The sequence below is a fragment of the Heptranchias perlo genome, unplaced genomic scaffold (assembly GCF_035084215.1).
Source record: "Heptranchias perlo isolate sHepPer1 unplaced genomic scaffold, sHepPer1.hap1 HAP1_SCAFFOLD_251, whole genome shotgun sequence".
NCBI lineage: Eukaryota > Metazoa > Chordata > Chondrichthyes > Hexanchiformes > Hexanchidae > Heptranchias > Heptranchias perlo.
This window is the reverse complement of record NW_027139263.1, coordinates 156,747-169,652: the sequence shown is the minus strand read 5'-3', so window position 1 is coordinate 169,652 and position 12,906 is coordinate 156,747. Positions and strand designations below refer to the sequence as shown.

General features: G+C 48.4%; 1 protein-coding gene across 4 annotated transcripts in view; it reads right to left on the bottom strand.

Annotated features, from left to right (window-relative positions):
* sumf2 (sulfatase modifying factor 2) overlaps window positions 1-12,059 on the bottom strand; it is a 79,767-nt gene extending 67,708 nt beyond the window's left edge. For all 4 annotated transcript variants that reach the window (XM_067978219.1, XM_067978221.1, XM_067978220.1 and 1 more), the window contains exons 1-3: window positions 11,837-12,059; window positions 7,738-7,882; window positions 6,880-6,994 (exon numbers count right to left, since the gene is read on the bottom strand). In XM_067978219.1, the coding sequence (XP_067834320.1) occupies window positions 6,880-6,994; window positions 7,738-7,882; window positions 11,837-12,041 (465 nt within the window). In that variant the 5' untranslated portion in view covers window positions 12,042-12,059. The remainder of the gene's footprint in view (window positions 1-6,879; window positions 6,995-7,737; window positions 7,883-11,836) is intronic.
* Between the last annotated feature and the right edge of the window lie 847 nt (window positions 12,060-12,906).

Below are 12,906 nucleotides of genomic sequence, written 5' to 3'. Positions count from 1 at the left end.
CAATTTTTTTTTATTCGTTAATGGCATGTGGGCGTCGCTGGCGAGGCCGGCATTTATTGCCCATCCCTAATTGCCCTTGAGAAGGTGGTGGTGAGCCGCCTTCTTGAACCGCTGCAGTCCGTGTGGTGAAGGTTCTCCCACAGTGCTGTTAGGAAGGGAGTTCCAGGATTTTGACCCAGCGACGATGAAGGAACGGCGATATATTTCCAAGTCGGGATGGTGTGTGACTTGGAGGGGAACGTGCAGGTGGTGTTGTTCCCATGTGCCTGCTGCCCTTGTCCTTCTAGGTGGTAGAGGTCGTGGGTTTGGGAGGTGCTGTCAAAGAAGCCTTGGCGAGTTGCTGCAGTGCATCCTGTGGATGGAACACACTGCAGCCACAGTGCGCCGGTGACTTGGAAATTATGCCCTGTATACCCAAGTCCAGGTCACTAATATGGATCAAAAAGAGTTGTCCTAAGACCGACCCCTGGGGGACATCACTGTATATTCCTACCAGCCTGAGAAACAACTGTTCAGCACTGCTCTCTGTTTCTGTCCCTTGGCTAATTTCGTATCCACACATCCACTGCCCCCATAATCCGATGGGCTTCAGTTTTGCGCACAAATCTATTATGTGATACTTCATCAAACATCTTTTAAAAGTCCAAACGCAACAACATCAACTGCACTACCTTCGTCAACCCTCTCCATTACTTCATTCAAGACCTCAATCAAGTTAGTCTGACACAATTTGCCTTTAACAAATCCGTGCTGACTTTCATTTATTAACCCATATTTTTCGAAGTGCCAATTAATTTTGTCCTGGATTATTGTCTCTAAAAGTTTCCCCAGCACTGACGTTAGGCTGACTGACATGTCGTTGCCAGGTTTATCCCGCCACACTTTTTTGAACAGCGGTTTAACATTTGCAATATTCCTGTGTTGTGGCACTACTCCCATAGAAACATAGAAAAATTTACGGCACCGAAGGGGGCCATTCAGCCCATTGTGTCTGTGCCGGTCGAAAAACGACGATGAAGGAACGGCGATAAATTTCCAAGTCGGGATGGTGTGTGACTTGGAGGGGAACGTGCAGGTGGTGTTGTTCCCATGTGCCTGCTGCTCTTGTCCTTCTAGGTGGTAGAGGTCGCGGGTTTGGGAGGTGCTGTCGAAGAATCCTTGGCGAGTTGCTGCAGTGCATCCTGTGGATGGTACACACTGAAGCCGGTGGTGAAGGGAGTGAATGTTTAGGGTGGTGGAAGGGGTCCCAATCAAGCAGGCTGCTTTGTCCTGGATAGTGTCGAGCTTCTTGAGTGTTGTTGGAGCTACACTCATCCAGGCAAGTGGAGATTATTCCATCACTCTCCTGACTTGTGCCTTGTAGATGGTAGAAAGGCTTTGGGGAGTTAGGAGGTGAGTCACTCGCCACAGAATACCCAGCCTCTGACCTGCTCTTGTAGCCAAAGTATATATATGGCTGGTCCAGTTAAGTTTCTGGTCAATGGTGACCCTCAGGATGTTGATGGTGGGGGATTCGGCGATGGTAATGCCGTTGAATGTCAAGGAGATGGTTCGACTCTCTCTTGTTGGAGATGGTCATTGCCTGGCACTTATCTGGCACGAATGTTACTTGGCACTTATCAGCCCAAGCCTGGATGTTGTCCAGGTCTTGCTGCATGCGGGCTCGGACTGCTTCATTATTTGAGGGGTTGCGAATGGAACTGAACACTGTGCAATCATCAGCAAACATCCCCATTTCTGACCTTATGATAGAAGGAAGATCATTGATGGAGCAGCTGAAGATGGTTGGCCTATGACACTGCCCTGAGGAACTCCTGCAGCAATGTCCTGGGGCTGAGATCATCGGCCTCCAACAACCACTACCATCTTCCTTTGTGCTAGGTATGACTCCAGCCACTGGAGAGTTTTCCCCCTGATTCCCATTGACTTCAATTTTACTAGGGCTCCTTGGTGCCACACTCGGTCAAATGCTGCCTTGATGTCAAGGGCAGTCACTCTCACCTCACCTCTGGAATTCAGCTCTTTTGTCCATGTTTGGACCAAGGCTGTAATGAGGTCTGAAGCCGAGTGGTCCTGGCGGAACCCAAACTGAGCATCGGTGAGCAGGTTATTGGTGAGTAAGTGCCGCTTGATAGCACTGTCGACGACACCTTCCATCACTTTGCTGATGATTGAGAGTAGGCTGATGGGGCGGTAATTGGCCAGATTGGATTTGTCCTGCTTTTTGTGGAAAGGACATATAAACTAAATGGTACAATTTTAACGGGGTGCAGGAACAGAAAGACCTGGGGTGCACATATGCAAGTGCTCAGGCTGTTAAAAAAGCATATGGGATCCTTGGCTTTATAACTAGAGGCATAGAGTAGAAACGCAAGGAAGTTATGCTAAACCTTTATAAAAGGTTAGGCCCCAACTGGAGAATTGTGTTCAATTCTGATTTAGGAAGGATGTCAAGGCCTTGGAGAGGGTGCAGAGGAGATTTACTAAAATGGTACCAGGGATGAAAGACTTCAATTATGTGGAGAGACTGGAGAAGTTACATTTCATCCTTCGCCTCATCTGGTGCTTTAACAAAAGACTTTTTTTCTTTCTTTCAGGGGTCAAGGACTGCAAGCTTGAACAACTCTCCTGATCCTTCATCCCCATCACTTTCCTCTGACCCCATCCCTCCCTCCAATCTCACCCTTTGTCGTGTTTTCACTATCCCCTCTGGCCTTCCCCTCTGACCCTAAACGATCAGTCCTCAGCTTCATCCCCTTACGCCCCCACCTCAATGAATTTCGAGCTCGACGCGATGCTGAGCTCTTCTTCCGTCGCCTTCGCCTCTGCGCCCACTTCTTTGGCCAGGAATCTTCCCCCCTCCCCCCCACACGGCATGCCCTTTCTCCTGCCTTCAGAATTCTCGGTCCACCTGGACCCCTCCCTCTGGCCTCCTGCCCTCTCTTGATCTTTAGACTGGGAGATGCCGACGTGACATCGGCCGTCCCAATTTCTCTACTCTCCTCACTCACTCTAACCTGCCTCCCTCTGAACTTTCTCTCAGGTCCAACCCTGACATTGTCATTAAACCTGCTGACAAGGGCGGCGCTGTTGTTGTTGTTTGGTGAACAGACCTCTACCAACAGACCTCTACCTTGCGAAGGCTGAACGCCAACTCTCTGACACCTCCTCCTATCTCCCCCTGGAGCATGACCCCACCGCCGAACATCAAGCCATAGTTTCCCAGACTGTCACTGACCTCATCTCCTCTGGAGATCTTCCCCCCCAGCCTCCAACCTCACAGTCCCCCAACCCCGCACAGCCCGCTTCTACCTCCTTCCCACGATCCACAAACAGGGCTGCCCCGGGAGACCCATCATTTCAGCCTGTTCTTGCCCCATGGAACTTATTTTCTCCTATCTCGACTTTCTCCCCTTGTCCAGTCTCTTCCAACCTACAGCCACGACTCTTCTGACGCCCTCCGCCACTTTAGCAATGTTCCCGGCCCTAACCGTCTCCTTTTCACCATGGACGTCCAGTCCCTCTACACCTCCATCCCCACCAGGACAACCTGCATTCACCACCCTCCTCCGCCTGGCTGAACTTGTTCTTACATTGAACAACTTCTCCTTCGACTCCACTCACTTCCTCCAAATAAAAGGAGTCACTATGGGAACCCATATGAGTTCCCATAGTGACTCCATGGCTATGCCTGCCATTTTATGGGATATGTGGAACATTCCTTGATCCAGTCGTACTCAGGTCCCCTTCCTCACCTCTTTTTCCAGTACATTGTATCGGTGCCGTTTCCTGCTTTCGCCTTGAACTGGAAAATTGCATCAACTTTGCTGCCAATTTCTACCCTTCCCTCGCCCTCACATGGTCCATCTCCAACTCTTCCCTTCCCTTCCTCGACTTCTCTATCTCCATTTCTGGGGAAAGGCTGTCCACCAATATCTATTATAAGCCCACCGACTCCCACAGCTACCTTGATTACACTTCCTCCCACCCCACTTCCTGTAAGGACTCTATTCCATTCTCCCAGTTTCCCCGTCTCCGTCACATCTTTTCCGACGATGCCACTTTCCACACCAGTGCTTCCGATATGTCTTTCTTTCTCCTTAACAGAGGATTCCCCTTCCACTGTAGTTGACAGGGTCCTCGACCATGTCTGTCCTATTTCCTGCACTTCTGCCCTCACTCCTTCTCCCCCTTCCCCAGAACCACGATAGGGTCCCCCTTGTCCTCACCTTCCTCCGCACCATCCTCCACATTCAAGGTATCATCCTCTGCCATTTCTGCCAACTCCAGCGTGACGCCACCACCAAACACATCTTCCCCTCCCTTTTCAGCATTCTGAAGGGTCCACTCTTCCATTACCCCCAACACCTGCTCTCCTCCCAACGGCATCTTCCTGTATGAGCGCAGGGGATGCAACACCTGCCCTTTCACCTCGTCCTTTCCCACCGTCCAGGGCCCCAAACACTCCTTCCAGGTGAAACAGCAATTTACTTGTACTTCTTTCAATTTAGTATCCTGTATTCGCTGCTCACGATGCCGTCTCCTCTACATTGGAGAGACCAAACGCAGATTGGGTGATCGCTTTGCTGAACACCTCCGCTCTGTCCGCAGGCGTGACCCTGACCTTCCAGTCACTTGCCATTTTAATTCTCCGTCCCTCTCTGTCCTCGGCCTCTTACACTGTTCCAATGAAGCTCAACGGAAGCTCAAGGAACAGCACCTCATCTTTCGATTAGGCACTTTACAACCTTCCGGACTCAACACTGATTTCAATAACTTCAGATCATAACCACTGCTCCCAATTTTCCAGACAGCAGGTGCTGGTAATGGTTCTGCTGTTGCCATTTATAGCTCCTCTAGACCCATCTTTTCTTTCTTTACTTGTGCCATTCCCACCCTTCTCGCCTTGCACCATCATCCCTTTTGTTATTTAATCACTCCTGCCCTCCATCCTATCTCAGATCTTCCCTTTTGTTCTTCCCTCCCCGACCTTTCCATGGCTCTGCACTTAGAACATAAGAAATAGGAGCAGGAGTAGGCCAATCGGCCCCTCGAGCCTGCTCCGCCATTTAATAAGATCATGGCTGATCTGATCCTAACCTCAAATCTAAATTCATGTCCAATTTTCTGCCCGCTCCCCATAACCCCTAATTCCCTTTACTTCTAGAAAAGTGTCTATTTCTGTTTTAAATTTATTTAATGATGTAGCTTCCACAGCTTCCTGGGGCAGCAAATTCCACAGACCTACTACCCTCTGAGTGAAGAAGTTTCTCCTCATCTCACTTTTGAAAGAGCAGCCCCTTATTCTAAGATTATGCCCCCTAGTTCTAGTTTCACCCATCCTTGGGAACATCCTTACCGCATCCACCCGATCAAGCCCCTTCACGATCTTATATGTTTCAATAAGATCGCCTCTCATTCTTCTGAACTCCAATGAGTAGAGTCCCAATCTACTCAACCTCTCCTCATATGTCCGCCCCCTCATCCCCGGGATTAGCCGAGTGAACCTTCTTTGTACTGCCTCGAGAGCAAGTATGTCTTTTCTTAAGTATGGAGACCAAAACTGTATGCAGTATTCCAGGTGCGGTCTCACCAATACCTTATAGAACTGCAGCAATACCTCCCTGTTTTTATATTCTATCCCCCTAGCAATAAAAGCCAACATTCCGTTGGCCTTCTTGATCACCTGCTGCACCTGCATACTAACTTTTTGATTTTGCACTTGCTTAAAAGCTGTTTAATTTTCAACTTCTTCCAGTTCTGATGAAAGGTCTTCGACCTGAAACATTAACTCTGTTTCTTTCTCTACAGATGCTGCCTGACTTGCTTAGCATTTCCAGCATTTTCTGTTTTTATAATGGAGAATCTGGGATTGTTCTCCTCAGAGCAGAGAAGGTTAAGGGGAGATTTTATCGAGATGTTGAAAATCATGAAGGGTTTTGATAGAGTAAATAAGGAGAAACTGTTACAGTGGCAGAAGGGTCGGTAACCAGAGGACACAGATTTAAAGTAATTGGCAAGTTGTTATGATCTGGAATGTGCTGCCTGAAAAGGTGGTGGAAGCAGATTCAATAATAACTTTCAAAGGGGAATTGGGTAAATACTTGAAGTGGAAAAAATTGCAGGGCTATGGGGAAAGAGCAGCGGAGTGGGACTAATTGGATAGCTCTTTCAAAGAGCTGGCACAGGCATGATGGGCCGAATGGCCTCCTCCTGTGTTGTATCATTCTATGATTCAAAGATTCTATTCCGCTCATAATTTCCCCTCGTGACTGAATGACCAGCTTCAGCACGATAGCCTCAGACTTGCATTCTACTGCCTTGGCAATATGGTGAAACATTCTGTTTGCTTTGTTGATATAATATGCTAAGAGTTGAATCTATTATCACCTCCAGATCTCTTCCAGCTTCTTCCCTTGTTAAATTTGACATCATTCATTAAGTATTTCCCCCATTTTTCTTTCAATATCTTATACTGTTCTTCAGTGAATTTCATCTGCTGTAGTTCTGCCCACGTGCAAATAAATACCACCTAGATCTTTCTATAACTTCTTGGCTGCTTCATCAGATTCTACTGTCCCCAACCCTAGCTTGGTATCATCATGAATCTGACCAACTTACAATGTATTTCTGAATCCAGATTCTTTATGTAGATCAGTAACAGTAGGGACCTCACTGAGTAAATCTCCATCTGTTATCACTCCCTTAACTAGTACCCACTACTTCCTCTCTCGGCCAATTCTTATCCACTTCCAAGCTTTAACATATATTTCCAACTCCCTTATTAAATGTTTATATTCCTCTCTCCAACATTCTCCTTTTTGAGTGCAATATCAAAACCCTATTTCAGTAAAGGGAATGAAATAGAAGTTACTTTACCTCAATATTTTGAGTCACTTTGCTTTTCAGTTCCTCTGATACAAAGTCTTCAAATACAAAACTCCAACCAAATGACTCTGCTTCAGTTTTGTATTTCTGTGATCTGATAAATTCTCTGCAACATATTTCAAAAAGTCAAACTAAATAAATGCTACACTAACATGCATTGGCATTCTGCTGTGCTATATCTCCAACAAATGCCTAGAATGGGCCCCCCATTGGTTCATTAGGTTCACACTGAGCTGAAGTAGCCGGTTGGGTGAGGAAAGAATGTGGCTTAGCTGTGGTGCCCTTTGACACTCAGTGCCTGGGCTGACAGGTGAAGAGCAGCCACATGGACACCTGCCATTTGAGGATCTGCATCCTACCCGACTCAATACCTTCAGCAGCGGAAGGGAGCGATCACTGGTGGAAAGGGGAAAGGAGGGAAAATACAAATCTGATGCTGGGATTTCTGGATTTTTTTTGTTTCATTGCTTAATCATCAGGGAGATCGACTGAAATACCAATTCTCACCTGCACTGCCAGTATGCTCAGGCACTCCAAACAGCTCTTCCTTTTAATTGTTATGATAATGTTAGAGATTTTGCAGGAAGCCCCCAGTGGAAAGCTCTGAATATTGACAATAACTGGGTCTGATTTACTGTGAGGCATGTAGCATTCACAAAGTCATGTGGTTTAGGACTGTGTAAGGAGTCCCTCTCTCTTTTCAATGTTTTATAATTATGTACTTCGGCTACAGAATTTGTTTTGGGGATTTTGCTTCCAATGAGCAGCTACAATAGACACCAATAATTAATTATCTAGAAATTATTTAAAGCAAAGAGTTTTAAAAGCAAACCATGATATTTGTCTAACCTAAATTCTGAGTTGGTAACTGGATGCTGATTGATTGCAAATGGTTTCACAGTCACTTCTCTGATAGGAGCTTCTCCATCTCTGGCATCAGCCTCGCTGGTGCCCATGTGAAACATCCCACCGGGCAGCGTCACCACAACTTTGCCTAAAAGGTCAACACATTCACAAGTTATTTAAAAAGTTATTAAAAATGGAAGCAGTAAGAACAATAATAAGGAAGATAATAAAACAGACAATGCCTAATGGATAAAAATGCAGGGCAGCGCTGTTGCATGTTGAGTTTAATGCTGGATATTCTACTCTGCTCTAGTAAGTGGACCTCGCCTCTCTTACGAACCAGAGTGTGCCTTTAACTGCCCAAGATCTAGATAAATTGGAGAGACCAAGGCAATGAACAGAGAATCCTCTGGCTTACGGGAATATATTACGCACTGTCACGTGACCTCGTTTTCAGTAGGCACATTGAATAAACATACGATCAGACGGATGCTCGGGTGGTAATCCAACAGAACTCAGTAACTCAGACTTTACTATTCGCCTGAAAATATCAAAACAACAATGATGTTTCTCCTGTGCTACATCTCAACATAACATTGATCGTTCAGTCACTCACTTGTTACATGGAAAGATTCCACCACAGAGCCTGATCTAGTTCATAAGCCCAAAATCAGAAGCTCCAGGCCACAGGGATGTCTGTCAATGTGACAAAGTGTCATTAACCCTGCGCTCCTAACAGACCTTATCCATTTCATCTTGGGCACTGATGTCAATCAAAGCCACTGCCACATAATGTTTGGACTCGAATGGAATGCCTTGATTCAAATACTTTGAAATATCTGTAAGGTAGGTCTTTGTCCAGATATAATGCAAGCAGTTAAGCTGATGTATACCAAGGACTTCCAGAACAACACAAGTCTCTGCCTTGCCCTGAGGTGCAAATATTAGCCAGACTAATGTAAATTCTACCCAGCTTGAAAATGTCAACAGTGCCGAACTACATGTATTGTGGTCAGCAATACAAAATTCAATGAATAATCTGACCGAGAAAAAACACTTCATTTCAACCCAACCACAAAAGAACACAGTAAATCACAAAGTAGTGACAAAGAGACATCATAATTGGGTTTTAAAAACCTATAGATAGTATGGAGAAGGGAAGATTAAGGGAGGTGAGCCATTCCTGGGAAAGTTTTGAGGTTCTCAGAAAGAATATGAGTAAGAGTAGGAGATTGTGTGACAAGTCTCGATATCAACACAATAAGGATGCAGTGAGAAGAATTTGGAGACAGCATGTTTGGAGTTTGGGAGGAACAAGAAAGGAAAGTTTACAGTAGTATAAGAGAAAGACACACACTCAAAAAATGGTTGTGGGAGAGAGATTACTAATCAGACAGGCTTTTTCTTATACCCTGTCCAGAAGTGTGAGAGAGGTAGGAAGAGCTTGCTCAGTTTTGCAGGTAGTGCTCGAAAGAGTTAGGAATTGTTGATGAGAAAACTGTTTGGTATGAAAGAGGAAGCCAGCTTTAGCAACAGATGAAATGTGGGCTTTCGAGAGGAGACAGGGAGATCAAGAACATTAACAGACAACAAAGGACAGAGGTAAGAGGCTCCAGACCTACCAAGCATCAGTGTTTTGGAATGAGACTCATTTTGGTTTTAAAAGATCATCTATTTTTGATGTCTCCCATTGTGTGGCTGTATGCATTAAAATAGCTTTTTGATTATAAATTTGATGCGTTATATGGCCTCACAGTGGGGGGGGGGGGAACCAGACTGTCAGTTCTGGGAACTTTTGAAAGAACTATAGCTCTTCTCTTTGCAGATGAAATCTGTGTCCATTGCTGATCAACCTGGAAATCTAGTGCATTCCATTCACCACCTTGAACAATAGGCTGCCCAGTGTGATAGCGAGTGGGTGCCCCCAGATACAGTATTGTGGGTATGCACAAGAGGGGATCTTGAAAATATTGATTGTGAGATATAAGGACCGTTAGTTCCAATTGTTGATTCACATTGGTGGTTGGGCGCCCTGGTGGACACCAGCATCAAGAGGTAGAGTACTTTGGTCTCCCTGCAATGACAGCTAAGATCCAATTTGGGTTAAGCTCATGGCATACGAGATGTGTCGAAAAAGTTCTTTTTCATGGTTCAGAACTCCTGGGCATTTAATGAAGAGCTTTATTTGGCACATGTGTGAAATCAAGGACCAAACTGTGAGGTGGATTTGTAGCAATTGTGAGGTGGATTTGTGGCAATAAAGGGGAAATGGTTGGCAAGGAGAGACTCTAATGTATACTGACATATCATGCAATATCTCGAGAAGTCAGCTTCATGTGGGGAATGTCTCTTTGCTAAAGCCCACCCCATGGTGATGAGATAGTACATGGCACTGGACTTAGACTGATAATTGGCATATCATAAACTGTTCTATGTAGGCCCTTCCACCATATAGAGCTGATGAGGAAACTCCGATTTGGGATCAGCTGCTTCAAGGTGTTACCTGAAGCTTGGGTGTTAGAATACAGGCTCATATATTCAGGATTCGCTGCCTCTTATAAATGGGTTGCAGAATGGCAAATAGATGCTGCAGCAGCTCTGCAAGTCCTACTGGTGGAGCCAGTATAATGTGCATCCATGGTGTGGTCAGGCAGATGATATCAATCCACTGATACATTTTATAGCCAATTGTGCTGTGCACAGCACAGAAACAGGCCATTCAGCCCAACTCAGTAACATGTCCTCCCCAGCTAGAGTTAACGAAGCCAAAATAAATGACTGATATAAATGAGATAGAAGTGCTAGGCAAGCTTAAAAGGGCTTAAAACAAATAAATCCCCAGGGATTGATGTTATGTAGCCCAGTGTCCTAATAGAGATGAGGGAGGAAATTTGTGAGGCATTAATAATCATTGAGGGAGTCACCAGACACTGAAGATGTACCAGAAAATTGGAAACAGGCAAATTTTGTGTCCACATTCAAAAAGGGTGACAAAACTGACTTATTACTTTAATTTTGTATAAAATAATGGAATCGATTGTCAGGAATAAATCTGAGGAATTATTTGAACAATAGTAGCACTCAACATGGCTTAAGATGGAGAAAGGCCTGACTCAGCAATCTCCCCCACTTCCCTCGGGAAATGGCAACCCAAATCGAGTGTGGGAAGCCCGACAACATGGTGTGTGGAACTCCAAATCTCTTCCGACCAAGTTGTCATGAAAGGCTGAGTTAAACTCAAAGCTGTGAAGATTGGGAATGGATAAGAGACCGGCTGAAGGGTAGGAAACAAGTATTCATTGGACAGGGCATGAGGGGGGTCATTAATTTACATCAATAAGTTGGATTCAGTAACTCAAAGAAAATGAGTCAAAATGTAGATGATACTGGACTAGGAGGAACCCGCCGGGCCGCCCGCCCCACACCCCCCGCCCGCCGGGCCGCCCGCCACACACCCCACCCGCCGGGCCGCCCGCCCCACACCCCCCACACCCCGCCCGCCGGGCCGCCCGCCCCACACCCCCCGCCCGCCGGGCCGCCCGCCACACACCCCCCACACCCCGCCCGCCACACACGCCCCACACCCCGCCCGCCGGGCCGCCCGCCCCACACCCCCCGCCCGCCGGGCCGCCCGCCCCACACCCCCCGCCCGCCGGGCCGCCCGCCACACACACCCCACCCGCCCGCCCCACACCTCACACCCCCCGCCCGCCGGGCCGCCCGCCCCACACCTCACACCCCCCGCCCGCCCCACACCTCACACCCCCCGCCCGCCGGGCCGCCCGCCCCACACCTCACACCCCCCGCCCGCCCCACACCTCACACCCCCCGCCCGCCGGGCCGCCCGCCCCACACCTCACACCCCCCGCCCGCCGGGCCGCCCGCCACACACCCCCCGCCCGCCCGCCCCACACCTCACACCCGCCGGGCCGCCCGCCCCACACCCCCCGCCCGCCGGGCCGCCCGCCACACACACCCCCCGCCCGCCCCACACACCCCCCACCCGCCGGGCCGCCCGCCCCACACACCCCGCCCGCCCGCCGGGCCGCCCCCATCACCAATAATAGGCGCAGGCACCGCCTCTCCACCCCCCCGTACAGACCTTCGGAAACCTCCACACATCTGCCCAGGAGACACAGCAGGAACACTGAGCAACGCGGCCCACTCATCGTCCTTGGGAATAGAGATGCGGATTGCCCCCACCCCAGGTCCAGGCCCAGGCCCCCAGCTCCTTCACTGATCCTCCAGCAGGCGATCTCCGCGGACAGGCCGCTCCGAAAGTCCCCGCCGCTCCCGCGCTCCTTCATGCGCAGGCGCGCCGGTTGTTGCTAAGTGACTGACGTAATAACTTCAAGGAGAGGAGGAAGGGAGAGGGGGGGGGAAGAGAGGGGGGGGGGAAGAGGGGGGGGAAAAGAGAGTGGGGTGAGGGGGGAGGAAGAGGGGGGAGAGAGAGGAGCTAAGGAGAGGGGAGGAGAGAAAGTGGGGGGAGTGGGAGAGTTAAGGGGGAGAGAGAAAGGGGGGGGGTTAAGGAGAGTAGAGGGGAAAAAAAGTGAAAGTGGATAGCCATTTCTCTGAGGATGAATTTGACAAGTCCACAGCATTGACTATTTTACACAATCTGAGCTACAAGGCTGGTTTAGTAAGGGCGCATTTAATTCAAGCAGGGATGAGGGGGAGGTCACTGGTGGAGCCGTAGCTTTTTAAGCACGCGCCAAGAGTGATGTCATCGGCTGGCCTGGCACACACTCAGGATGACGTTACTGGTCGATTGAAGACCGGAAGTATCCATTGTCACTAATCACTCCGTCAAACTGAACATTGGGAGAGAGCAGCGGTGACTGATGGGACAGTAAGGGGGTTACAGATTGTTCAGATTTATTGGGTAGAGAGTTGGGGGGTGGGGACACCTTTTACGTTACAAAGTGAGTAGTGACAGTGTCTAATGGAGTCACTTGCCGCACTTTCCGAGAAATCAACTCACTGCCATTCATGCTAACAGCCAGGGTGGGGGTGGACCCCGTTCATCCTCTTTCCCCCAGCCCCCCCTTCAACTTAGATCACATTCTCCCTTCCCCACACCCTGTGCTCAGCCTTTGCACCCCCACCTTCTGCCTCCCCATTGTTGTAGTCACTTAAAAAAAAAATCAGCCTTTTTACTAAGACATGAGCCAG